This window comes from Corticium candelabrum, chromosome 5, assembly GCF_963422355.1.
Source record: "Corticium candelabrum chromosome 5, ooCorCand1.1, whole genome shotgun sequence".
Lineage (NCBI taxonomy): Eukaryota > Metazoa > Porifera > Homoscleromorpha > Homosclerophorida > Plakinidae > Corticium > Corticium candelabrum.
The window spans coordinates 1,882,078-1,908,582 of record NC_085089.1 but is presented as its reverse complement, the minus strand read 5'-3'; the positions used below and the strand labels follow the sequence as shown (position 1 = coordinate 1,908,582).

Below are 26,505 nucleotides of genomic sequence, written 5' to 3'. Positions count from 1 at the left end.
GAATGGAAGGCTTCATGATGCCAGCTTTCCCAGCAGGCTGCCACAGACAACCTTCTTGATCAGAGGTCTTCCGTTTGTACCACTGATACGATTGCCTGGTAATTTTCATCAGTCTGCACCTGTTGCAGTACCCATAGCATCATGCCCATAGTAATTTAGAGGCAAAGGTTGTTTGACAACTATCACAGTTGATTTACTATTCACTATACATTGATTACATGCTGTTCACTATACATAGATTCTAGTATACATACATGTACGCTCTAGGCATCAAACTGAAAATGACCATGTTTATCTGTAAAGAGCAAAACTGTGTTTGAATTTACGTTTTGCTGTGGCTGGTTCTTGTAAAGGAGTTGTAAGTGCATGTATGCAGACTTCATTACGCTGTCGACTTGTTGTCCAATTACAGAGTTTGCCAGTGATTTCAATGCTGCACAAGTCCACATTAATATCAAGCCATGTTGTTTATACAAATGTTGCTGAAACTTCAGCAAGACGTGGTGAGCTCGTTGTTTCATCTCCAGTAGAGAAATGTGCTCCAAAGGGATAATTTTTGCTTGTGTCTTAGGACACTTTAGCCTCCACCTCTCAATATTGTAAGCAATCTCTGATCGATGAGACTGTAGAAGTCGCAGTGTGATGAAATTATCAACAGTGTCGATATCCACTTGTGTGTTTGGTATTGCTCCATGTTGAAGGAAAGTAAGATAACAAGCCGGATTATCAGTAGCATGTTGGAAGACTGTTCTGTTCTTCTACAACATGATTGTGCAAGCTGACAAGAAGTTCATGATGAGGAAATTAGTACACATAGGTATACCTTGTCTGTGATAGCTACATCTGCTCCATGCTGCAGTAGAATGTCTACACACAATCTGTGTTCACGTTTACACTTTCCTTTGACTGCCAACACCAAGGGAGTTTCACCAAGCTGTAACACGTGCGACATGAAGATTGTTTTAGACTACAGATAGATATGTACTTGCCAGCGACATTGCATTGACATGGGCACCTTCTTTAAGAAGCACCGAGACTGTGGCCGGTTGTCCACAGTCTGCTGCTTCATGTAGTGGTGTATAGTGACCCTAAATGGTACGTACAGTATGATACAGCAAGCACAATCTTCATAATTGAATGTTGTCACATACAAAAAATGTTCCATGGTTGGACGTGAGCTGTCCTCTGAACTGACGAAGAATCAATTGAATAACTTTGTTTTGACCAACTCGACTTGCAAAGTGGAGCACAGAGTCTCCAGTCTAGGAAGAAAGCTTATCATCAGCATCACCATTGAGAAACTTAAATTTAGTGTTTCTTCTACATTCTTTGTTACATCTTACCGGATGTCGAAAACAAGGATTTGCTCCACATTCAATCAGCTCTTGCATCACATCCTCGTGACCATTTTGTCCAGCCCAAAGCAAAGCATGATTCAACTAGATTACCATACACAATATACGTTTTGCATGATTAGGTGAAAGTACTAAATCATACATAGACGGCATCATAGTGTTGGATAAGCCATTGAACACAAGAAAGCCGTCCACTACTGGCTGCCCAGTCTAGTGGTGTCCAAGTGTTCTAACAAAGATGGGTGTAATTAACATTGCTGTACAATTATGTAAATACAGTTCATATACTGTGTGCCTGTGGAACAGTGCCCTTGGTCCAAAAGCATCAACAAGCCTTTGTAAGCCATCAGTACGACCTGATGCAGCCAACAATTCTGGAAGCGCTTTGCTAAGATTCTGCAAAAACGAAACCGGTTGAGATGCAGGTATAATGGTTTGAATATGGCAAATCTAAACCTCTTGAAACAGAGCTTGATACTTGAGTTGTAGAGGATAAGCTGGACCTTCAGCTGCAAGCCACCAACGTTCAAATTCTACTTGATCTGGTTCAACGAGTTGCATCAGCTCAGCTGGAACTGGAAAAGGGTTGTGAGATCTGCGTATAGACACACAAACAAACGTACTAAATAAAGGCATAAAGTTTACTTGATAATTGAAGGTTTACTAAACCTGTGATCTGAATCAGAGCTTTCAATTGCTCTAACAGGCCAAGACTTTCTTCTGATACGAGAGCTTCTACATGAAGAGTTGGTGAGTGAAACGCTTTGTCTGTCTAGTGGATCAGTAGGCTCGGAATATTGTGGGGCTGAGTGTTGTTTGGTGCAAGTTAAAGCCGGAGAGCTTCCTGCACTCGTTTCCATAAGTATCTCATGCAGTTGAGTGTATACAGCATCATCTTTACTTGGAGACATTTCAGAAGCTACATGTGATGGTGGGTTCACAATCGTAGTGTCTACATTACATTTTTCTTCTGTTGAACACCCATTGTTCAATTCGTTGTCAGAACATTGGACTGGAATGACCTTTTCATGAGATTCATCTCCTGTATGTCTAGACTGAGTAACATAAGCATCACGCGGATTTGAAACATGGTCTTCTTCAACGTTTGTGTCAGTAGTACATTGGCTAGCTGTATCGAGCATGTTACTAGGTAATCCATGACTTTCTTGACTTGTAGAAAACAAATTGTAGTACTTATCAATGACCTTTTGCTGGTCAATTCCTTCTAGGAGTTCACGTACTAGCTGAATGATTGAAATCTTGTCTTTTCTCTCTATTTCTTCAAGTGATTCAATTATTTGCTTCCATTTCTGTGTGTGTTCTTGACTGTCATTGATGTCAACTTCTAGAATGAATATAGCACTGGACATTTCTTCCTCTGTCAGTTCCTTTCCAATTTGCAGTAGCAGTTTTCTTTGTTTCCATCGTTCTTTGCGATCCATAACAAGGTGCTCTGAATGCACAAGAAAACATTTCTAACTTATATTACTATATATTCTTGTACATTGTATACTGTACGTACAGTGCGTGTTTTGAAATAGAGACTTTTACTGTGTGACGGCTTTTAGCTAGTGCAGATTTATAGGCTTGTAGAGCAGCAGCAACAATCAAAGTGTGTTGGTGACCCCCCTTGAAAATAGGTTTGTGACACACACACACACACACACACACACACACACACACACACACACACACACACACACACACACACACACACACACACACACACACACACACACACACACACACACATGAACCTTGATTCCACCATGCCCACTATGGGTTTTGGCAACGCAGCGTAAGAGCACTTCTCCAAGCAGCACGATCATCAGCATCACGAAGACTGATATGTAATGATCTGAGGTCTCTTGTGACAACATCTATCCATCTCTGTTTAGGCCCATGTGTTGGTCTTGTTGCATTACTAAGTCTGCTGTGAAGTAGTTGTTTTTGGGGACGATTGTCACTCATGCGTAGCAGATGGCCCAGCCATTGCAATCGTTGTTTCTGTATTGTCATAGCAATAGGGTCTTCACACGCTCGTTCTAAATTGTCTGAATTCTTGATTTTATTCCATCTTGAGACACCAAGAATCGATCGAATGCACAGCATGTGGAATGTATTTAAGCGTTGCAAGTTTGGTTGTGTAACGGACCAAGTCTCACATCCATATAGCAAAACAGGTCTCACCAAAGCACGAAAAATTTTCATCTTTGTGGAGATTGAAAACTGCCTGTTGGTAAATACCCTTTTCTTCCAGGAACCGAAGACTTTACTTGCTTTGCTTATACGAGCATCAATTTCAGCAATGCATCCACCATCTTGGCTCATGATACTCCCCAAGTAAGTAAACTCTGTAACGTTTTCAAGAACAGAACCGTCAAGAAGAATACGTGCCTGCTCGTAACCAAATGCTCAAAACTTTTGTTTTCTTGATTATTTCGATATTTGCCTAGAGCAATAGGATCACTGAGTACGTCTCGTGCAAAGGTTTTCACTCGTCTTTTCCCACGTGGCTTCTGAAGTTTCAGTACCATCTTACTACAAACAAGTTTGTGGTCACTGTCAAAATTTGGTCCTCGTCGTACTCTTGTATCATGTACCATTTTTTTTGCATAGACTGCTTTACCAAAACGTAGTCTTTTAGACTTGGTTGTAATTTGGGATTAGGAGGATACCAAGTGGCAGTGTGTATATTCTTATGCTGGAAAAAGGTGTCTGTGATTCCTAGGTTATGTGCTTGACAAAATTCTATCAGTCTAACACCATTGTCACTGGTTGACTTTGATAGACCAAACCGACCAACAACTTTTGAAACTGCCTTTCCAAGTCTAGCATTTAAAGTCACCCAGCACAACAACAAGCGAACCTGTCTTATGCATAGCAACATCAAGTTGTTGATAAAATTCATCTTTAACTACCTCTTCGCATTGTTCTGTTGGAGTGTAACCAACAATGACATTCAAAATTCCTTTGTCAGTGAGAAAGTCAGCACGCAATATCCTATCTGAGATAGGATCAAACGATTTGAGTGACTTCATCACATTATGTCTAACCACTAGACCAACACCCCTGGAAGCTAGCTCAGGTGGTCCAGAAAACAACAGACGATAGCAGGAGTCTTCATCTAAATCCATCATGCCTGCGCCAGGTAGGTGAGTTTCAGTAATGCCACATAATGCAATATCAGTTGTAATCAACTCTTTGGCAAGAAGGTCAGTTCTGCCCACACCCTTTAATTAATGTTCGAACATTCCACACACCAAACTTGAGCAATTGATTCTTTTTCCACATCACGTCATTGATTTCTTTCCACTTACGATGAATGGAAGAGCTTGAGCTAACAGTTGAAGGGTAGTGTAAACTTGATTTGCAACTATTCTTTACCATTATATTGCATATATGATGAAATTTCTTTACATGGTTCCTCATGGAATTTACTGATGACAATACACTAAAGCAATCCAGAATAGGACATCTCATGGAATGACCAGACCATGTTATTGTGGTACCAGAAGCAGATTGGATAGCAGTCCGACTATAAACTGAGTTATTAGGGGCAGTCGGAGAGCCCTCAATAACCCCTTCCCGCGAGCACAGCCCCTTGATTGCCGGGTTGCCTCTCAATCTTCGGAGCCCAGTTCTATTCCTGGCGTCACTGGCTCTTTCCCCAGTGCCACCCCTACTTTTGTCCACACGCGGAGGAACGCACTCTATTCTGCGTTTAGTAGCAACGTATGTTTTAAGTCACCAGCTTGCTAGGCTAGCGCACCCTAGCCTCTCACCATCTTCAACTTGCCAAAGGTTGAAGTTAGCATGTATTCCTCCCCCGGGCAAGGGAACTACCAGAAATACAAGGTCCTGTGGGGTACCCTCTTGGAGGGTTCAGGGAGAGGATTTTCACCCACCCACACACACACACACACACACACACACACACACACACACACACACACACACACACACACACACACACACACACACAACTGATTTAGATTCAATGTCTTATGAAGCCACAAAATACCATGTTCTTTCAAAAGAAATAGTTTTGACTTCTTTATCTAATTCCTGTAAAATCTAGTAAAAAGATTTTGCTTGCACTCACACATTTGGCTTCGTGACACTTAAGCCTGGTTCACAATACACCTTGCATTGCGTCGCATCGCGTCTAAGGAGGCCATTTCCGACACAACGTAAAGGGCTGGAATAGAAAAAATCCTATCCAACATGTCGGGTCGCGTCGGATTGGAAACTTTCTCCTTTGACGCGACGCGAGGTGTACTGTGAACCAGGCTTTTACAGCCACATGTTTCACACCATATAGACACATATGTACATCTAAAATGTGTAAATACAAAACCAAAGTGTTGATGTATCCAAAGTGACATTCGACAATCTATAGTGGTAGAAACAAGACAATTAAAATCCTAATTCTGAGCAAAGATAATAAATGTTATATACTAAACACTATTAAAGTTGCATGGTATGTATACCCAATGTTTACACCGCGTAATGTATTTCAGTGATTTAAGTAAACATGATATAAAAAAAGATCTTTGAGTGTGGTAGAGAATACAGTTACTTGCAACTGATGCAATCAGTGTATATGTATGCATGATGCATGGGTTTAGTTAGGCAGATGTGTGTATAAACTCTGAGCCTTAGCTAACAAAAATACCCTTCAAATTAAATTGAGACAATCACCACAATGTCATTCATTTAATTCACATCAATCCCAACTAAGTACTGCAGTACAGCGTGGTATACTGTAATACAGAATTCAGGAATTAAGCCACAACTAGATAGATCCCACTGTACTTAAAACTTAGATTTATATCAACTGCTGCTATACTATTAATTGTGGTGGGACCACACCAAAGGTTTATAGGATCAATTTGCAAGTGTAATGTAGTGCTTTCAAATTGTTTGTCATTTGATTTTCTAGTTGTGCTGTTTTGACACATGCATTGCAGGTATACTGCAATGTAGTCATGCTAACCACACCGAAAACAGTGTGGCTAGCGAGACTAACTGCAAATTTTACATGGTTTCTAGCTCCAAGAATCCGACACTGAGTAAAATTAGCATGAATACGTTTAATTTGGGCTGAGGTTGAGCCCTTAGCCTGCTGCAAATAGATAAGACGACCTGTGAGAGATCTCGAAGTCATGCAATTATAAAGTTTTTGAGGTGGGACGTTTCACTTTTTAAGGCGTTGGCCACACATATCTTGATGTTGACATCATATTGATGATGTAATGCTTGGTGGTGACATCGTACATTAGCATAGCCATGCTAACTATGTGCTACAGCCAATGTTTGCATGTACTTTCACTGACAGAACAAGATGCTCAAAACAAGTCAATTGGAAGACTCCTAACTCTGTTTTGTCCCATCGCTGAACAATAAAATAACTATAACAGTCATATTGTTACAATTTAATACAGTATGCGCAAATTAATTGATCATCCACGTCCACACTTTACAGGAAAGGATTGTAAGTGTAGACCAACTAAACCATGGCTATCATCGCCGCCGGAGCCACGAAAGTATTCGTGATTAACAAATTTGTTAAACTGTTGCCATGGCTGCGGAACACGACGTAACAATATGACCTTCACACTGTGCCAGCTAGGATATCTAGGCGGTCAAAATCGGCATCAAACAAGCCCTTTCCTAGTAAATTAAATTAATGACACTAATCCAGCTGAACTCGTGGATCTAGGCTAATAGAAGTGCAGTAGATGTGTTAATTCCGTCTGAAATTCGCACTCAGTTGGTCGATAGCTTGCACTCGAAGTATTCAAAAGTAGATAGAACATCAGGGAATAACAATATTAATTAATGGTTGCAAATTGTCGTCTAGATAACCGCGATCGGTGCTCACTGAGTCTGAAACATTACTCGACTAGCTAGCTAGCTACAGGTGCAATATCTATCTCAGGTATGTTTGCAACTCACCTCAATTAGCTTTCTTTTCTCTCTACCTCGACGAGTGTAACTCCAGCGAAAGGAACTTGGCAACTGGTCAAGTTTTCTTGCGTCGCAAATTATTAAGTAACGTTACCCGATAACACTCACGTGACTTTCGTCGAGGAAATACATTGAGGGCGTGTGTATTTACTTGTTAGCTTTCCACGCCTCTAGTAATACTTATTGCCTATTATCTCAGCTGTTGCAACAAACCTGGGCAACAATTTTTTAGCAAACTCAATCTATACTGCTAACATAGGTAGACTCGAGATATGACGACGCAGAATCATGTCTGATGATTGACTATACCACCAATGACGTCATCAAACGTCATTGCACACCAGATAACTTCAAGGCATTCCATGAATGTCTGTCAGTATAAATAATTATTGTCTTAGTGAGTCACTCACCAACACAAATGTTGTAAGAACTGAATTTTCAAGTTCTTATTAGTGGTTACACATTCGAAAATTTGTCAAAGTGACATCAACCTCCAGTGTACACCCATTAATTAACTAAATTTCTAATCCGTTAATTAATTAATTAATTAAACTTCAAACGTTATAAAGATATCCATTATTATGGAGAATGATAGCCTCATACCAGATCGGCATTGTGGTACATACAGAAACCGGGCACGACAAGGCTCGAGAGGGTCTGGTACGAGGCTACGCTATGACATGTAAATTAAACAAAATGGATTCTAATACAATATTTTAAGCAAAGTTAACTTTGCCATTCAGCACAAGCGCAGAGACAACCACATCTAGCTATAAAAAATCAAAAGTTTAGGACAACGTCTAGTCTACAATTCGCAATACTGCTTCTGGCCCTTGCAGCTGCAGTTGAACCTCCACAGACCGTCAAACTCGTGTTCTGTAACAAACACTTGAGAACTGTTTGGTTTGAACTGCAAGTTACTCAGATTAGCGAATGGACATTTTATTCGTTCCGTCAGTTTCCCGCGAGGGTCAAAGACTTCAAGATGTCCACTACCCCAGTTGGCTACCAATAGAAAGCCCTCTTCATCATAGTCCATACCATCAGGACCGCCCTTATGATCGCCAGGTAAGTTTGCCCACAGTCGCTTGTTGCTAACCGTTCCTGGACCCGTAATGTCATATGCCCACAGCGATTTACTACCAGTTTCAGCAACAATCAGAGTCGAACTGTCTTTCGTTACTGCTATACCATTTGAAAATAGGTATCCTTGATCGACCAGTTTAGTTTATCCGGTGGCTGTGAGGCAGTACACGGAACCAAAGGCTTCCTCCGTGGAGCGGGTGTACGGTGCAGGGGCAATGGGTCCAGCTGGGGCTGTCACCCATAGGTTACCAGAGGCATCGAATGCACAGTCGTTGCATCCTTGCATTGGTTTGCCTTCACATTCTTTGACAACTTGTTGATGAATGCCCGCTGTTCCATCGTCTGATGCGGTTATTTTTAGCAATCCAAGCCGCATGTCAGCTACCCAGAGGCGGTTGTCTTTGTCTATCTGCAGATTTTACAAACTGAACTTTGCATCACGTGACCTATGAAAGCACTACACACTGTACTTGACATCCTGCTGGTATTCCTCCCATTTCGTCAACTGCTGGGCAGCACCATTTCGAAACTGTGCCGTCGTCTAGATTGACCGTCAAGACTTCTCCAGCCGGCCGGCCGGTTGCGTCTTCAACCTCCGGTGCAACCATAAAGAAACGACCGTCTTTGTCAAAGACTGGCCCTTCAGCGCCCTTTAGGCCATCGCAAAGCTTGACAAACTGAGGGGTAACTATATGAACATCGGTCATGATGCAAACGATCTAGCTAGAGCCGGTGTCACAGGACAGAGTATCCCCCGGACAGAGTATCCGGGGGATAGTCTAGACTATCCGAGGGATAGTCTAGATTATCCGGGGGATAGTCTAGACTATCCGGCCGGATATTGTAGCCTAGGACAAAGTATCCGGTACCAGTCCATACTATCCGTGTTGATATAAAGTAAACCGCAATAGTGTTTCCCCGCCGTTTTCGAACTGTGACATGAGCAAGTCTTCCAAACTCTCTGAAAGTCGTTGTAAGTCGTTGTCCAGCGCTAGTAGATTACCTACGCAGTCATAAACGCGGACAACCGCAGTATCCACCTGAATTTACAGCAAACGATAAAAGAGGTCTTCATCAGCAAGCAGACTTTTCAAACAGCAGGATGGAGTGCTCTACCACAAGCAAGTAGACTCTACGTCAAACACCATCAACCTTCAGCGGGTAATAGTGTCGAAAGACCAAAAACTGCGCGTCATTCAAGCTTGCCATGATGGTATTGATGGTTGTCACTTTGGTCGAAACAAACCTCAGCAAGGTACAGTCTTTATTTTATGTGATTACAATCATTAACTAATTTACCTTGTGCAAGTTTCAGCTTACTTATTTATATAATATTCCACAACATAAAATGCAATGTGTTCTCTGTTCTATTGAACGAAAACTTTACACGATATTCATAGATAAACAAACATTACAATGTGTCTGCTAAATAAATATCTTTAAGACTTTTGCAAGGCTGATCGACTCAGTCAATTGATTCTAAAAAATTCAATGGCAACCATTAACTAAATAGAATTGCAAGTCAGAGTATATGACAATACAACTTTCAAAATGGTAACAAAATGTAAGCATGCACTTGCTGTACTTGGTTTGACAGAAACGACACTCCATAGAGAGAGGCAATTGCATGTGAATTCCTTGCCTATTGTACATACTGTACATACATACATATATATTTACATACATACATACAGTACATACATACATACATACCTATATATACCTATACATGTATATATGATAATGGAATGAATAGTTGCCACAACTGAGCTCAGTACTATTTAATGAGTAGTCAATACAACTGAGCTCAATTATGACTTTGTACATGATGTATCCATAAATTTGTGCTGTGCAGGAGCAACCACATTAGTCACAATGCAATTGCAAAGAAAATCTTTAGTTTGTCCTTGTTTCACCTCTTTCAACTAAATTCAGCCATCTCACACAAGTCACCAACGTGCAAAAGCATGGCTAATGGCTTCCAGTGCACATACATACATACATACTTTTTTACAAGGACCCTTAGGGCCCAGGTTACTGCAGACACTCCAAACTTTCTATACCTGCTATACTCTACACTTTCAGCAGTCACACTATTATGTCACTAGGTATGTCATACTTGCTGTACTTCATACTTCATACTTCATGCTTCAAACTTGCTGGACAGAAACTGACACTCCGGAGAGAGAGGCAAGTGTATGTTAGTTCCTTGCCCAAGGGAACTTATGTATGTGGCCCTCCCGCACTTGAACTCTCACCCGAAGGTCCCGGATGTTGCCAATCTCCAAATGCACACTCTAACCAATTGAGCCACATACATACATACATACATACATACCATCATACGTACATACCGTGATACGTATATACCTGTATACATACATACATGCAATCTACACAACAGCAAAGACAGACAACCAATCTAAAACTTAACAAACATACAATATTGCAAATCCCTCCAATCTTCTACTGTTCCTTTCATAAAACATAACACACATGCTGGATTATCAAATTAGTTCAATAAGTCATAAATATGATATTATTTTTAAAACATATTCAACCTGCACTGTGTCTGAATAATTTTTAAGCAATAGGCAGTATTTTTGTATTGCTCCCAACAAATACTAAATATGCTAATTTGCTATAGACACTACTCCATTACACACGTACAGTAGAGAGTTTGCTATTCACACACACACACACACACACACACACACACACACACACACACACACACACACACACACACACACACACACACACACACATGCACGCACACACACACACACACACACACACACACACACACACACACACACACACACACACACACACACATACACCTTGACGTTGACACCTTGCCATCATTCATCATAAACAAAATTCACAGAGAAGTCTACATCCTAAATTGTTAGTCTGTGTCATGCCTTTTGAGTCTACCATTAGATATTAAAACTAACTAATTTTAGTATATACTACTGTACATTCACAATACTTGTAACACGAGATTTTACAGTTAGAGAAAATGTATTGTCAGTAATACCATGTAGTCTGTTTTATTAACGCAGTAAGCTACCACTAATATTATTGACAAACAAATATTTTTCCTCTAAAGGAATATGCTGAGGGGACTCTTGTTCTTCTAAAATCAATGCAGCATTCACACCGAATGGGAGGAAAGCTTGAGGCAAAGTGGAAAGGACCATATGAAGTAATTCAGGCAATGTCCAAAGGACGTTACCAGCTAAAAGCTGAATCCGGAAAAATTATGTCCAAGCTCTATCATGGGGCTCTAATAAAAGCCTACATGCAACCTCAAATCACTGATATACAAAAATCTGTTGCTCATGATACCAGTGATGCACAGTATGCTTCTAAACATCAAATCAGTAATGAAAAGGAAACTTGTAAACCTGGAATCAATACTGAGAGTGCTGCTGACTCAAGTGACTTGAGGAAGTATACATACATTTACACATACATACATACAAACATACTTACATACCATACATACATACGTACGTGCGTACGCTACATAGATACATACAACCATAAATACATACACAATATATTTTAATATATGTCAATACAGTATGCAAAAGAAGGGTTTCACCAAGACTCGCCCCAATAATAATTAACCATTTCCTTCAGCAATGTAAAAACACAATACATATATTTTTGTCAAGGTGAATGCAATAGCAGAAAACGATCACTGAATGTTGATGATTTCTCTGAATCGGCTAAGAAGATTGTTGATGTGCCAGAAAAAAAACGGGTAAAGATTGCATCTGATGGATGCAAATGCACCACTAACTGTAGTAAGAAGGCCAAATGCAGCTGCAAACAACAAGGAATCACGTGTGGTCTGAAATGTCACCATGGCAAGAGGTGCTGCAATGCAGCTAAGACAAAAATAGAAACACCGATACTGATTGCAGACAAAGACGACATCAACATTGAACAACAATCTAACCACTGGTGGCTACCACAATTACAACTTTCTTTTGCTGATGAAAAAGAACTGATTCAAGGTCAATGGTTGACTGACAGACATATAACAGCAGCACAGTCAATTTTAAAATCACAATTTCTACATGTGGATGGTTTGGTCTCACCATTGATAGGCACTACCTCCGTTGGATTTAACCCAGTTACAAGCAGTGCGATTCAAATACACAACAATGAAAGGATCCACTGGGTAACATCTTCAACAAGTATGGAATCAAACAGTGTCAACATATATGACAGCCTTTTCAATGACCACTTGCCAGTCTCTCTCCGTAGACAGCTGGTAGGTCTGTACAGACTACTGGCAGACGATGAAGGCTCAATCACTGTAAACGTCAAGGCAGTACAGCAGCAACGATTCGGAGAAGGCAACTGCGGACCATTTACAATAGCTTTCTCAACAAGCCTGTGCCATGGCATTGATCCATCCTCTATTGCATTTCAAGAACGGTATCTTCGTAGACATATACATTCTGCATTTCTATCCGAAAGGTTTGACCCATTTCCTGAAAGCAAAAGCAATGAAGGGCTGTGGCTGTCCAGATAAAAATAAGTATCCACTGTATCTGCCACCAGCATCTTCCATTAGAGAAACTAGTCAAATGTGAGGGCTGTGACACACTGTATCATTTAAAGTGTGTTTCAAAAATACAGCTGACATAAAGAAACAACCACAATGGTACTGCCAGTCCTGTTCAGACAGAATTAGAGAAAACTCTTGAACAGCTTAGTCATTTAATTTAATTGCTCTGTGTGACTGCGTAGATACATTAATCATAATACTAGTGAGGGTTTGTGTAGTTTGATACCTGCAATGAATGGATGCAGAGCTTTTTCTTTTGTCGTCTTTCCTGTAACTTGTGGAAAGTTTTATTAAAAATGTTTTTGTTGAGTTCTCCACAGAGCTTGCTGGGGCCAATTTTGATCCCAGACACACATGCACGCACACACACACACACACACACACACACACACACACACACACACACACACACAAACACACATACACACACACGCTCGCACGCATGCACACACAGCTATACGCTTCCTAATTGTAGTGCTTGGACAATGTAACTGACATATGCTAAAGTTAGTTGAAGTAAGTGTACAAGTAACACTAAAATGTTCCAAACAGACAAATGGCACTGTATCCATTTGACATAGATCGAGACTTTAATGTGACTTTCAAATTTGATGTGGCACATAACAGATTTGATATGACTGCAGAGCATGAAATAACAGCCAGCCATTTTTCAGGATGAGTGTCTGGCTGTGACAGACAACCGTTAGTACATACACAATACAGGGCATTTGTACAATCATGCAGGCAGCCGATAGGCATCACACAACAATAGTGAATACTGGATATATAGGTGAACTGATTAAATATTTCTATTTAATCACACTGTTTAGCATAAACATATCCAGCTTAGGAAACACAAATCACATCACTCTACCAGTTATGACATGGATCAGACTCAACGAATGGTTATGTAATTAGTCATTCATTTTTCAAAATGGCGGCTACAGCTCGGACTAAATGGCCAATCAATTTGAAATCCTTATTTCAGGGTCTGTGACTGTAAATAAATTCAATTCGACACATCAATTCCGATTCACATAATTTGATCAATATATAAATTTGATCTGACATTATGTAAATATAAAATAAAACTTGTGCTTAAAATAAATTTGACATAACAAAAATATGAAATAACAAAGTATAAATGTAATTTGTCATAACAATTGGGAACTCCATTACTGTGGTGATGCAATAGAAATAAATATTATATAATAATAATAATAATATATTTTGTTTCATACCACTACAGGTACAGTGCTCAAGGCCAGACAAGATACATACACTAACAAGTAAAACTAGATAGTCATAGAAGAATATATAACGAGACATAATTAATTAAATGTCTAGTTCGCACGCAAGCACGCGCACACGCACGCACGCACGCACGCACGCACGCACACACACACACACACACACACACACTCATTCACAAGCTCGCGCGCGCGTCTCAGACTGTTTGTAAATGTACGTACCTAGATAACTTGAGTGTAGTTGCCATGTTGAAGTCATCGCATCCAGATGCCTAGCTCAAAGCATCCTTCTAGAAAAAAAACGTCCAAAAAAAGAGCGACGTTTGTGTTTGTTGACCGTTTGTTGACCGCCCTTCTTGTCCATGAATTTCCCTAGCACGCATTCACGATCTGTACCCGGATAGTTTGTCCGGATAGAGGATAGTCTAGCCTAGGACGAAGTACCCGGCCGGATAGTCTAGACTATCCGGGTAGGATACTTTAGACCCGGATAGTTTGGACTGGGACACCGGGTCTTTTAAATTTGGACCGTCACGTGCTTGTTCAGACTGAAGCTAACAGTATCTTAGACATGCATAGCTATAGTGTCTAATCAGTGAGAAAACACTTGTAAATACTACTGACAGTCTGTCGGGTAGCGTAAGATTTTGCTTAGAAATAGAAAACCTATACGTGAACGCCTACGAACACATCACGTCGTGCTACTAAACCCTACAGTACTCATCGTTATCACTAGGATTCATGACTTTCCCTTGAAAAAATGTTGCGCAAGTAGCAAGACACCGGTAAACCGAGGCTGTTTGCGAATTTTACTACGCATGCGCTACACTGTGTCACTCGAGCGACTCGATTTGAATCTCTTGCTTACTTTACTTTTCTACACCTAAGTAAGTAATTGTGTGTGGAAGTCAGTTCTACGAGACTGTTTATGGATAACGTGGAATCTGAGCCTGTAAGCGGCAAGTTTACTTTCCGCGGTTTGGACTACCTTGTCACCGTACAAGTCGTTCCATGCGACGACGGTTCTGAGCAGCAGCTGTTGGTTGTCGACGTAGAGGACAAGACTACTGCTGAACAGTGGAGAGGAGAGTTCCAACCATCATGTGAGTTTATGTGGTATTAGATGTGCAAACACACACACACACACGCACACACACACACACACACACACACACACACACACACACACACACACACACACACACACACAAATTTTGTATTCATTTTGATGTATTGTCAGACATCAAAGAACTTACACAGAAGACAGGAAATTTTAAGCAGGTAAAATTCTGCTCTAATGTAAAGTCTGTGAAGGTTTATTTTTATGTTTTATTTTGTGTTATAGTTTAATAAATTAATTTTTAGAGGGAACTTGTCACTTCTTTACTGGGAATGTTGTAGGCTGAGATTGAATGATAATTTGCAGCTAATGATAAATCAGACATTTTTGAATTAGGTCAGGGCATCAAACTGCACTCGCACACTGCATTGTTAAGGTTTGCGTAAGGGTACATGTACATACATACGTATGATTTGTATGCAGGCATGAGTGCATCTACACAAGCTTGATATAGTTCTGTGATTTCAAGTTTTGTGAAAACAAAGCAGAACAAGGAAACCACTTAGGATGTACAAATCATGTTGATTTATCTCAACATTTTTAGAAAACCGAAGACAACTGTTGGACCTTTAACTCACTGTATCATTTATCTTGAGATGGCTTTACTGTTTGATGACAATTAAAACGGTTTGCTTTTTTTGTTTTTGCACAAATGAAATTTGGATTTATAATTGGCTTGTGCATGTGCACTGATTGCAGGGTACACATGTCTCTTGACATCATGCACAAAGAAACAGCATGTTTTAACTTGCTATCTTACTTTTTAATTAAACAAGGGGATGGAAAAGCACATCAAAACATTTCCTTGCAACAACAAAAACTGCCGTTTTGGTTAAGCACAAATTAGGGAAAACAGATTAGACAGCATAAAGGCAGCTGATTCGATGCAGGACCTAAGCAATTTTTTAGTTCGAATTATTTGTTAGGCTAAGCTTGAAAAATAGTCTGTGCCGATTAAGTTTGCACAGGCTTGTATGAGAGGTTATCAATTCGTACAGGCACATAATAAGTTATAACTTAGCTGCTTTAAGACGTTCTCTTTTCAGTTAGGTTTTGATCACAATTTTAATACCACGGCTCAGTCATATTTGAAGTAAAGGCTCATGCTATATGTGCGCTTTGTGTGCTGTTACTGTTCAAGTAAACATCACCTATGCCGCACCTTACCTGGATGAGGTATGTAATGTAATCTGCCATGTAAGAGAAGATGGACTTTGTGGTCAACTTGCAAGGAGAGTGTTAATGTTGGCAAGTGTATACAACTTGAAAGCCATGTGATACTGGCATATTCATGATGCTCCTATGTTTATATACTGTTATCAGATACAAATTGGGTAGGTTTTCGGTTTTGTGTAACTATTTAAGTAAGTGATAATTTCAGAATACATTATTAGAGAAAGATGTTAAACGTAATATGTGGTGTTAGTGCATGTTTTTGTTTGAGAATTAGCAGCATTGTTAGCCGTGTTTCCTTTTCCTTTTACAATTATTATATTGAATACCTTATTATGTGATTTTACAATGTGGCAAGCTATGTAATACTAAGACATGGAATTTATGCATGTTGAGTATTGTGTTTGTGTCAGATATAGAAAAAGTTGGTCTGTAGTTGAGTTTGAAGTGATTGTTTGCCAATAAATCATACAACATAATGTAGAAATGAATTGAAACGTGGCAGTCACTACTAGTAATAGGTCAGCAATTATTGATCTTTGACTGATTATTTTTCTTTGCAGTTTCATGTATTTGTGGATATGCTTAAATCTGTCGTTACCAAGGTTGGTCATAACTACACCACGTGGCTGGCAGTGCAAGTATAGTCGTTAGTGCTTGTGTTCTTCTACTGTGTAGACTAGCTCTTCGGTATCTTTGGATCTCATGACATTTTCTGATTTGGAGCAGCTAAGGAGCCATCAAGGTCATAAGTCTAGACAGCCCGTATCAAAGCCTTTATCGCATGTAGCAAACAAGCGTTATCTTATTCTAATGTACACGGTTGAGTTTGACAGGTGAGATGCGTCAACTAATGACTGCTACACTTGGATTTGCCATCTTGAGTTACTGATTACTTTGTTTGGCATTTGCAGAGTACACTGCCCATTGCCACTGCCATATATTGGAAAGCTGGATCCTGCAGTGCAGCAAACAACCATAAGGAAATTACGAAGTGAGTTAGCAAATCTAAAACGACAGGTATTATTTGTTTCGTACGTATGATGAAAGGTGTGTTTATGTAATTGTCTTTAGTTATCTCGAAATCATCGACGTTTAGAGTATAGCCATCTGCGAGCGTCGTAAGTTGATTTATGTAATGTGTTTGTGTACTTGCTCGTTTGCTCTCTGATTGGCAAAAGCAGATTCTCAACATCAGACAGTGTTGCACTAACATGTTTAATTATACTTTAGCGAAATGTAGCTGACTGGAGTTTGATAACTATCTGTACCTTTATGTAGCAGCTAATCCTCGCTTATCCAACTTATTTGACCCTCTCATATCCGACCTCTACTGTATCCTGTAGATGTAACGACATATTGGGTAGTGCAAGTGTTGTGATCATGCTAATTCTTCATGCTTAGACAATTTGCAATTTGAGAACAAGTGCAGTATTGCGGTTGCAAACAATGTTACTGACAAGAGTATCTTATGTGTGTGTACTGAATTGTGAAGACATTTCTCAGCATACTTAAAGTAGGAAAAGTAATAGCTGGCAGCATTTAGTAATAGCTGATTGGCTGTTGTTTAGCTTACTTTTTGTGGTAAAGTCAGACCTCGGTAGTTCGACCCTGTTTGTCCTGCTGCTTTCTGTTGGGATTATCGGTAACAAATATACAGTGACCTTGTAAATTGGTTTCACGACGTGTCCCTTGGTTGGAAAGTGAGGGTGTGGGAATAACGAGGTCTGACTGTATCATTCTCTGTTATATGTAGCCATCATCATAAATTCTGCAGATCTTTTGTCCAGAATTTTTATTTTTCACATGTACTGTTGTAGTGAATGAGTTGTCGTGTGTGCTAGTGTACTGGTAATGGTGAGAGTAATATCTTGACGGACGGCTGTCTGATTGACTTGTGTGGAGCCACTCTCCTTTGGAGGTCATCAATTAGCAGATCACAGACTCCAGTATGCTTCATTCTCTAAATAACAATGGAGTTATACAAGTAGGTACACTAATATGTTCCGTCTATTTCTATAGTCTGACAGTCAAGTGCACGACCTGAAGAAGAAACTGAATGATTCGTGGCCTCAGTGTCCTGTCGGTCTAAATATCCTTCAGTTTCCAAGTTTATCAAAGTCGGTAAGTGGAGAGGAATCTTAGTTTTACCACTCGTACCGAACTGTTATGTTGCAACAGGCTGGTGGGCAAGAGGTCACTCCTTACGCGTACTTAAAGTGTGGTCATGTCCACGGACGTCACTCTTGGGGTGTTGACTTGGGAGGAGATTTCATGCGTCGAACATGTCCCGTGTGCAGACAGGTAGGAAATATATGATTGTTACTTTCCCGAATGTCGTCGAATGAGACGGGTCTTGTATAGGTTGGTCCGTATGTGCAACTTCGTTTCAGAAAGGATAGCTCGTTCTATCTCGACACGGATTCGCAGACATATTCGTTTGTGCGGTGCGGTCACGTTGCATCAGAAAGCACAGTGAAGTGAGATAGATGTAATAGTCGTGTAAGGATCGGTCACTATAGCATTGCTGTGCTCTCCACAGATACTGGAATAGAATACCTATTTCATATGGGCCCGACGATCAACTCGTTAGGTGCCCGTTTTGCGTCTTTCCCGTAATGGGTGATCCTGGATATGTCAAGTTACTGTGGGACAAGTGAAACACTCGATTTTGCCTAAATGTGTACGTAGAACAGAGTTTGACTGGGTGCAGTTGAGCAGTACACTTTTCAGAAACATTCGTCATGGATGGAGGTTTTTGTGAATTGAGTTTAAGTTGACATGCTAAGTTGATCGTAGCAATTGACACATCATTTACTTTGACAGTCATTGTAATTGTAGAGACAATACTGCATTTATTTATCTATTTATGGAAAAATCAATGTAATAGGGTAAATATAATGTATTTTATGTGGATACGTGTTTAGCACTGCTTTGTCTCTTTTAAATTCTAAGTCAATCTTCCACATGGCAGGCTGTGAAACTTTCTTGAAGTGATTCAGTAAACATTACAATTAGTGTTGCAGCGATAAGGGTACTATTTAGCCAATATACTGAAATTCAATATTCAAGCAAAAAGCCCATACCCATACTGATATCTGATATCATTATATTTTATAGCTAATTGTTGACGTTCATGTTTTACAAGCCTTGCAGCATGGGGATCTTGTGTCCTCGGTCACTTCGAATTGCTCCAAAACGGGAGACTTCTGTTTCTTTGCCCACATGCACGCAACTCACGTGACTCTAGTGGACTGACTATGCATCTATCAGGCACGCACCTATCCAAGATCTACTGATTCCAATATGAAACCAATATGCCTATATCGGCTGATAACCGATTTGATTATCGGTGCAACTCTAATTACAATGCAAGTTTTTGACATTAGCAAATGAACACTGTTAAAATTGATTTAATTTGTCTATTGGAACGGAAGGCTTCATGATGCCAGCTTTCCCAGCAGGCTGCCAACAGACAACCTTCTTGATCAGAGGTCTTCCGTTTGTACCACTGATACAATTGCCTGGTTACTGGTAATTTTCATCAGTCTGCACCTGTTGCAGTACCCATAGCATTATGCCCATAGTAATTTAGAGGCAAAGGTTGTTTGACAACTATCACAGTTGATTTACTATTCACTATACATTGACAACTATCACAGTTGATTTACTATTCACTATACATTGGTTACATGCTGTTCACTATACATAGATTCTAGTATACATACATGTACGCTCTAGGCATCAAACTGAAAATGACCATGTTTATCTGTAAAGAGCAAAACTGTGTTTGAATTTACGTTTCGCTGTGGCTGGTTCTTGTAGAGGAGTTGTAAGTGCATGTATGCAGACTTCATCACGCTGTCGACTTGTTGTCCAACTACAGAATTTGCCAGTGATTTCAATGCTGCACAAGTCCACATTAATATCAAGCCATGTTGTTTATACAAATGTTGCTGAAACTTCAGCAAGACGTGGTGAGCTCGTTGTTTCATCTCCAGTAGAGAAATGTGCTCCAAAGGGATAATTTTTGCTTGTGTCTTAGGACACCTTAGCCTCCACCTCTCAATATTGTAAGCAATCTCTGATCGATGAGACTGTAAAAGTCGCAGTGTGATGAAATTATCAACAGTGTCGATATCCACTTGTGTGTTTGGTATTGCTCCATGTTGAAGGAAAGTAAGATAACAAGCCGGATTATCAGTAGCATGTTGGAAGACTGTTCTGTTCTTCTACAACATGATTGTGCAAGCTGACAAGAAGTTCATGATGAGGAAATTAGTACACATAGGTATACCTTGTCTGTGATAGCTACATCTGCTCCATGCTGCAGTAGAATGTCTACACACAATCTGTGTTCACGGTCACACTTTCCTTTGACTGCCAACACCAAGGGAGTTTCACCAAGCTGTAACACATGTGACATGAAGATTGTTTTAGACTAAAGATAGATATGTACTTGCCAGTGACATTGCATTGACATGGGCACCTTCTTTAAGAAGCACTGAGACTGTGGCCGGTTGTCCACAGTCTGCTGCTTCATGTAGTGGTGTATAGTGACCCTAAATGGTACGTACAGTATGATACAGCAAGCACAATCTTCATAATTGAATGTTGTCACATACAAAAAATGTTCCATGGTTGGACGTGAGCTGTCCTCTGAACTGACGAAGAATCAATTGAATAACTTTGTTTTGACCAACTCGACTTGCAAAGTGGAGCACAGAGTCTCCAGTCTAGGAAGAAAGCTTATCATCAGCATCACCATTGAGAAACTTAAATTTAGTGTTTCTTCTACATTCTTTGTTACATCTTACCGGATGTCGAAAACAAGGATTTGCTCCACTTTCAATCAGCTCTTGCATCACATCCTCGTGACCATTTTGTCCAGCCCAAAGCAAAGCATGATTCAACTAGATTACCATACACAATATACGTTTTGCATGATTAGGTGAAAGTACTAAATCATACATAGACGGCATCATAGTGTTGGATAAGCCATTGGACACAAGAAAGCCGTCCACTACTGGCTGCCCAGTCTAGTGGTGTCCAAGTGTTCTAACAAAGATGGGGTGTAATTAACATTGCTGTACAATTATGTAAATACAGTTCATATACTGTGTGTCTGTGGAACAGTGCCCTTGGTCCGATAGCATCAACAAGCCTTTGTAAGCCATCAGTACGACCTGATGCAGCCAACAATTCTGGAAGCGCTTTTCTAAGATTCTGCAAAAACGAAACCGATTGAGATGCAGGTATAATGGTTTGAATATGGCAAATCTAAACCTCTTGAAACAGAGCTTGATACTTGATTTGTAGAGGATACTCTGGACCTTCAGCTGCAAGCCACCAACGTTCAAATTCTACTTGATCTGGTTCAACGAGTTGCATCAGCTCAGCTGGAACTGGAAAATGGTTGTGAGATCTGTGTATAGACACACAAACAAACGTACTAAATAAAGGCATAAAGTTTACTTGATAATTGAAGGTTTACTAAACCTGTGATCTGAATCAGAGATTTCAATTGCTCTAACAGGCCAAGACTTTCTTCTGATACGAGAGCTTCTACATGAAGAGTTGGTGAGTGAAACGCTTTGTCTGTCTAGTGGATCAGTAGGCTCGGAATATTGTGGGGCTGAGTGTTGTTTGGTGCAAGTTAAAGCCGGAGAGCTTCCTGCACTCGTTTCCATAAGTATCTCATGCAGTTGAGTGTATACAGCATCATCTTTACTTGGAGACATTTCAGCAGCTACATGTGATGGTGGATTCACAATCGTAGTGTCTACATTATATTTTTCTTCTGTTGAACACCCATTGTTCAATTCGTTGTCAGAACATTGGACTGGAATGACCTTTTCATGAGATTCATCTCCTGTATGCCTAGACTGAGTGACATAAGCATCACGTGGATTTGAAACACAGTCTTCTTCAACGTGTGTGTCAGTAGTACATTGGCTAGCTGTATCGAGCATGTTACTAGGTAATCCATGACTTTCTTGACTTGTAGAAAACAAATTGTAGTACTTATCAACGACCTTTTGTAAGTCAATTTGTTCTAGGAGTTCGCGTAATAGCTGAATGATTGAAATCTTGTCTTTTCTCTCTATTTCTTCAAGTGATCCAATTATTTGCTTCCATTTCTGTGTGTGTTCTTGACTGTCATGGATGTCAACTTTTAGAATGAATATAGCACTGGACATTTCTTCCTCTGTTAGTTCCTTTCCAATTTGCAGTAGCAGTTTTCTTTGTTTCCATTGTTCTTTGCGATCCATACCAAGGTGCTCTGAATGCACAAGAAAATGATTTCCAACTTAGATATATACATCTTGTTGCTATATCATGCAATGTATACTGTACGTACAGTGCATGTATGTTTTGAAATAGAGACTGTTACTGTGTGATGGCTTTTAGCTAGTGCAGATTTATAGGCTTGAGAGCAGCAGCAATAATCAAAGTGTGTGTTGGTGAACCCCCTTGAAAATAGGTTTGCGACACACACACACACACACACACACACACACACACACACACACACACACACACACACCATCCATCCATCCATGTTCTGCCTTCACTTGAGTAAGTGGTGCAGGCCACATTGTTAGGTCAATTCCTAGGACTTCATTGCCTCCAATGTAATCTCTGGACTCTGTTCGGATTTTGATTGCAGAACTTCATAGGATTTCTATAACCTTGCTGTTTAATTACAGTGTTTGGTGGCAGTCACAACAAAAGAGGATCTCTTGAGCTGCTGCTCCATGTTTCTGTCGTTGGTGATTGACAAGACCTAGCTGCCTATAGTTTGGGCAGTAAAATTGCAACCATGCATGCAGGTTGAGTACACTGTAGGTTGGTCTGATCTGATACTTGCTTCCCCTCATTTCTTTCCTTCCTCTTATCTTTTTCCATCTTTTCCATTTCCTCAGGTTTCTCGGTACAGTGTCCATGCACTATGGATCTCCACTTTTATAGCACATGTTGGACAATGTGCATCCATTCTTTGTTGAGCTTACATTTCTTCAAATCTCTCATCACAGCATTGATCCATCTCAGCTTCTGGCCGCCTACAGAACGCTTACCTCCTTCAAACTTGTAAAAGTTGCCTTGGAATACATGCAATGAAGTTTCATCCTGGGTACGTGGCCTATAGCCACCTTAGCCTTCTCTTCCTGATCATTGTTTACACACACACACACACACACACACACACACACACACACACACACACACACACACACACACACACACACACACACACACACACAAAACTGATTTATATTCATGCAATGTCTAATTATGAAGCCACAAAATACCATATGAGATTTTATATGTATATATATATATATATATATATATATATATATATATATATATATATATAGATATAGATACATATGAAGATTTGCTTGCAGTCAGACATTTTGGCTTTGTGACACCTACAGACCTGTTTCACACTAGAGATACTTAGATATACCTGCATCTAAATGTGTAAATATGAAACCAAAGTGTTGATCAGTTTTATTCAGAGTTGATAATCTAAAGTTATAAAACAAGACAAAAATCCTAATTCTGAGCAAAGATAATAATACACTAAACACTAAGTTGCATGATATATACCCAATGTTTACCATAACGTATTTCAGTGATTTAGAAACTTATAAAAGGCTGAAACAGTAAACTCACCTCAGCAGACTTAGTTGATCTGCTGCAGTCTTTGATCAGTGATATGCTTCTTACTTTCCTACAGATATCAAAAAGACCTTTGAGCATGGTAGAAAATACAGTTAATTGCAACTGATACTGATGTCATGCTTGGTCACCCCCTGTATATTTCAAATTTTAATTTTGCTTGCTTGTGATGGACGTAATTAATTATAGCATAGCCATGCTAACTATATATATATATATATATATATATATATATATATATATATATATATATATATATATGTGTGTGTGTGTGTGTGTGTGCTACAACCATTTGTACTTCCACTGACATGCAGAACAAAATGTTCCATCCAGGAAAAACAAGTCGATTGGAAGGTTGATTAAATACAATACTCAAGCTGTTTTGTCTCACCACAAACAATAACTAGCAGCCTTATTGATTGCAATATAATTATCTAGGGTGTATACGCACTATCAGACACCCTTTTATGACGAAGTTCATTTGGCAGTAGCAATCTGGGGACTCTACAACAAGCTTGCTAGCCAACAGTCCCAGTTGGTCTGTAGTCCCTGTACTGTACGTACTACTCTTCAACTCATCCAGGATCACACTGTAGAGGTATATGAAGGAGTAGGTATGTCCGATAGGTTTAGTTTCTGTCGACCGAACCATGGCTGCATTCATTCGCCGCAGGAGCCACGAAAAGTACTTTCATGATCTAGTGTTAGCAGCAACTAATGCAACTGAGCTGCCAGAAAGCGGTGTAGCTAGGTGATCAAAATCGGCATCAAACAAGCCCTTTTCTTAGTAACTTATTGGCAATCTTGAAACCAGCTCTAGAGACTCGGTTCTGCATGGCGTGAACGCGGTACCGTACAAAGTGCCAACTGACCGATCTCTAGCCAGCTAGTGCTGTCTAATTGCTCGCAACTAATTGTTCAAGCATGCACGTAGACACCGTTTGTCTAACTAGAAAGCACGGCGTTGCGTCTAGATGTGTCAACATTCCGTCGAAAATCGCACTCAATTGCTCCCACGTCTAACTAGAGATACTTAGCTCTACACATACGTACATATATATACCTGTGAGTGTTTGCAATTTACCTTTCTTTTCTCTCTAGCCAGGCGTCTCGACGTCTCGATTAACTCTGGCAAACGAACTTGGCAACTGGTCAAGTTTGATTGCGTCGCAACTAGTAATGTAATATTACAACTCGACTCAACAAAACTCACGTGACTTTCGACGAGCAAAAATAGCCATCGATGATTTCACAAAACTTCCTGCAGTGGTGCATAGATCCAGAGGCGTGTGTGTTTACTTGTTAGCTCCCACGCCTCTACTACAGTATTTCCCGCCCAATTATCCGATTGGGGCAACCAATTATCCGACTCATGGTTTCAATTATGAGCAGTGTAGATACATGGAAGCGCTGGTTAGAGGAATAATAGCGCGTACTGACGGATGTTGTCGCCGTACTGCTGCACCAGTAAACAGGGTAATTCTTGTTTTCGTTATTAATTAATCGCGGAGGAAAAACCGTCAGTAATTGTCTGGTAATTAATTATCGCCCACCAGCGCGGATGACCACCCAAAGACATGGCGCAGTTGCAGTTGTTGCAGCGAGGGTCAGACTCTTGTCACAGCAAGACGGCAACTTCTGCTAGATTTGTGTCCTGACGCACTAAAGGACTTATCAGGTGCTCTAGGCCTCAACGCGCTTTCTAGCTAACATGTACTCATCGTAAAGCTGCACATGCAAGCAAATTAGAGAGAATATGTACTGTAGAACTCAGCAGAATTAACAACCACGCTACTCAAACACACGTTGCTAAAGTACATGTTACGTCTACAGTCTAGGTAGCTCTAAACTCTCCAGGTCGATCGCTAGGCGATTGTGAATTTGTTTCACTCAGAGTTGGATGAGGGCGCGAAGCTGAGAGTGTCGGTGGTGCAGTGGTCTTTTCTCTCAAGTCAATGAGACTGATGCGAAAAGAAAGACAGCAGAGCTGTTCAGTTGCGGCGCGCTGCAGCTGGATCCTCACATTCACACGTGTAGTAGCTTAATTGTCATAGCGTTTCCCACGATGCTATCAATCTGCATCAGAGAGAGTTTTGACTGAGACCCAAAGCACTGAACAACTAACCAGCGATGCAAGGTGAGAGTTTCATTCGCGAAGTGTACAGCTTGCCAGAGCGACATCGGATAATTGGTTGCCCCAATCGGATAATTGATTGGCTGAGTCGGATAATTGGTTGCCCCAACCAGATAACTGATTGACTGAGTCGG

At 40.2% G+C, this 26,505-nt stretch overlaps 5 protein-coding genes across 9 annotated transcripts; 2 read left to right on the top strand and 3 right to left on the bottom strand.

The window, feature by feature from the left end:
- Positions 1-168: 168 nt before the first annotated feature.
- On the bottom strand, positions 169-7,380 carry LOC134180373 (ankyrin repeat and KH domain-containing protein 1-like). 2 transcript variants are annotated; one of them, XM_062647520.1, is made up of 10 exons: positions 7,317-7,380; positions 2,025-2,808; positions 1,812-1,950; positions 1,644-1,751; positions 1,498-1,584; positions 1,344-1,439; positions 1,152-1,262; positions 990-1,088; positions 824-934; positions 169-758 (listed from the first exon to the last, which is right to left on the bottom strand). In XM_062647520.1, the coding sequence occupies exons 2-10, from the start codon at positions 2,795-2,797 to the stop codon at positions 264-266; spliced, it is 2,019 nt and encodes a 672-aa protein (XP_062503504.1). In that variant the 5' UTR covers positions 2,798-2,808; positions 7,317-7,380; the 3' UTR covers positions 169-263. The 2 variants fall into 2 exon arrangements, with proteins under 2 accessions (XP_062503504.1, XP_062503503.1); XM_062647519.1 differs by lacking the exon at positions 7,317-7,380 and adding an exon at positions 2,878-2,996.
- A 617-nt stretch (positions 7,381-7,997) lies between these two features.
- LOC134180215 (diisopropyl-fluorophosphatase-like) lies at positions 7,998-9,162 on the bottom strand. The gene is made up of 2 exons (XM_062647318.1): positions 8,885-9,162; positions 7,998-8,823 (listed from the first exon to the last, which is right to left on the bottom strand). The coding sequence occupies exons 1-2, from the start codon at positions 9,119-9,121 to the stop codon at positions 8,557-8,559; spliced, it is 504 nt and encodes a 167-aa protein (XP_062503302.1). The 5' UTR covers positions 9,122-9,162; the 3' UTR covers positions 7,998-8,556.
- A 5,956-nt stretch (positions 9,163-15,118) lies between these two features.
- On the top strand, positions 15,119-18,665 carry LOC134180055 (centrosomal protein CCDC61-like). Of its 4 annotated transcripts, none has more exons than XM_062647131.1 (8): positions 15,119-15,358; positions 15,496-15,536; positions 17,112-17,153; positions 17,227-17,384; positions 17,463-17,568; positions 17,623-17,669; positions 18,393-18,497; positions 18,571-18,665. In XM_062647131.1, exons 1-7 carry the CDS (start codon positions 15,184-15,186, stop codon positions 18,421-18,423), a joined length of 600 nt encoding a protein of 199 aa, XP_062503115.1. In that variant the 5' UTR covers positions 15,119-15,183; the 3' UTR covers positions 18,424-18,497; positions 18,571-18,665. The 4 variants fall into 4 exon arrangements, with proteins under 4 accessions (XP_062503115.1, XP_062503117.1, XP_062503116.1 ...); XM_062647133.1 differs by lacking the exon at positions 18,571-18,665 and adding an exon at positions 17,953-18,073; XM_062647132.1 differs by lacking the exon at positions 18,571-18,665 and adding an exon at positions 17,953-18,064 and having other exon boundaries at positions 18,393-18,493.
- Positions 18,500-19,208, top strand: LOC134179267 (E3 ubiquitin-protein ligase pellino homolog 2-like). The gene is made up of 5 exons (XM_062646125.1): positions 18,500-18,526; positions 18,571-18,672; positions 18,730-18,852; positions 18,913-19,028; positions 19,091-19,208. The coding sequence occupies exons 1-5, from the start codon at positions 18,500-18,502 to the stop codon at positions 19,206-19,208; spliced, it is 486 nt and encodes a 161-aa protein (XP_062502109.1).
- Positions 19,209-20,161: 953 nt separating this feature from the next.
- LOC134180108 (uncharacterized) lies at positions 20,162-25,400 on the bottom strand. The gene is made up of 11 exons (XM_062647194.1): positions 25,322-25,400; positions 24,232-24,289; positions 22,048-22,831; positions 21,835-21,973; positions 21,667-21,774; positions 21,520-21,606; positions 21,366-21,461; positions 21,174-21,284; positions 21,012-21,110; positions 20,846-20,956; positions 20,162-20,780 (listed from the first exon to the last, which is right to left on the bottom strand). Exons 3-11 carry the CDS (start codon positions 22,818-22,820, stop codon positions 20,286-20,288), a joined length of 2,019 nt encoding a protein of 672 aa, XP_062503178.1. The 5' UTR covers positions 22,821-22,831; positions 24,232-24,289; positions 25,322-25,400; the 3' UTR covers positions 20,162-20,285.
- Positions 25,401-26,505: the final 1,105 nt, after the last annotated feature.

What these genes read in the sequence shown, in the direction of transcription:
- LOC134180373 (XM_062647520.1), bottom strand. Translation starts at nt 2,797, where the DNA reads ATGGATCGCAAAGAACGATGGAAACAAAGAAAACTGCTACTGCAAATT. An exon ending in AGCTCTGATTCAGATCACAG is followed by an intron (nt 1,951 to 2,024) that starts GTTTAGTAAACC and finishes GTCTATACGCAG; the next exon opens with ATCTCACAACCCTTTTCCAG. An exon ending in ATGTCAATGCAATGTCGCTG is followed by an intron (nt 935 to 989) that starts GCAAGTACATAT and finishes CACGTGTTACAG; the next exon opens with CTTGGTGAAACTCCCTTGGT.
- LOC134180215 (XM_062647318.1), bottom strand. Translation starts at nt 9,121, where the DNA reads ATGACCGATGTTCATATAGTTACCCCTCAGTTTGTCAAGCTTTGCGAT. An exon ending in GAATACCAGCAGGATGTCAA is followed by an intron (nt 8,824 to 8,884) that starts GTACAGTGTGTA and finishes TAAAATCTGCAG; the next exon opens with ATAGACAAAGACAACCGCCT.
- LOC134180055 (XM_062647131.1), top strand. Translation starts at nt 15,184, where the DNA reads ATGGATAACGTGGAATCTGAGCCTGTAAGCGGCAAGTTTACTTTCCGC. An exon ending in AGACAGGAAATTTTAAGCAG is followed by an intron (nt 15,537 to 17,111) that starts GTAAAATTCTGC and finishes TTTTCTTTGCAG; the next exon opens with TTTCATGTATTTGTGGATAT. An exon ending in TATAGCCATCTGCGAGCGTC is followed by an intron (nt 17,670 to 18,392) that starts GTAAGTTGATTT and finishes CGTGTGTGCTAG; the next exon opens with TGTACTGGTAATGGTGAGAG.
- LOC134179267 (XM_062646125.1), top strand. Translation starts at nt 18,500, where the DNA reads ATGCTTCATTCTCTAAATAACAATGGA. An exon ending in TTCCAAGTTTATCAAAGTCG is followed by an intron (nt 18,673 to 18,729) that starts GTAAGTGGAGAG and finishes ATGTTGCAACAG; the next exon opens with GCTGGTGGGCAAGAGGTCAC. An exon ending in CATGTCCCGTGTGCAGACAG is followed by an intron (nt 18,853 to 18,912) that starts GTAGGAAATATA and finishes GGTCTTGTATAG; the next exon opens with GTTGGTCCGTATGTGCAACT.
- LOC134180108 (XM_062647194.1), bottom strand. Translation starts at nt 22,820, where the DNA reads ATGGATCGCAAAGAACAATGGAAACAAAGAAAACTGCTACTGCAAATT. An exon ending in ATCTCTGATTCAGATCACAG is followed by an intron (nt 21,974 to 22,047) that starts GTTTAGTAAACC and finishes GTCTATACACAG; the next exon opens with ATCTCACAACCATTTTCCAG. An exon ending in AACACTATGATGCCGTCTAT is followed by an intron (nt 21,462 to 21,519) that starts GTATGATTTAGT and finishes ATGGTAATCTAG; the next exon opens with TTGAATCATGCTTTGCTTTG.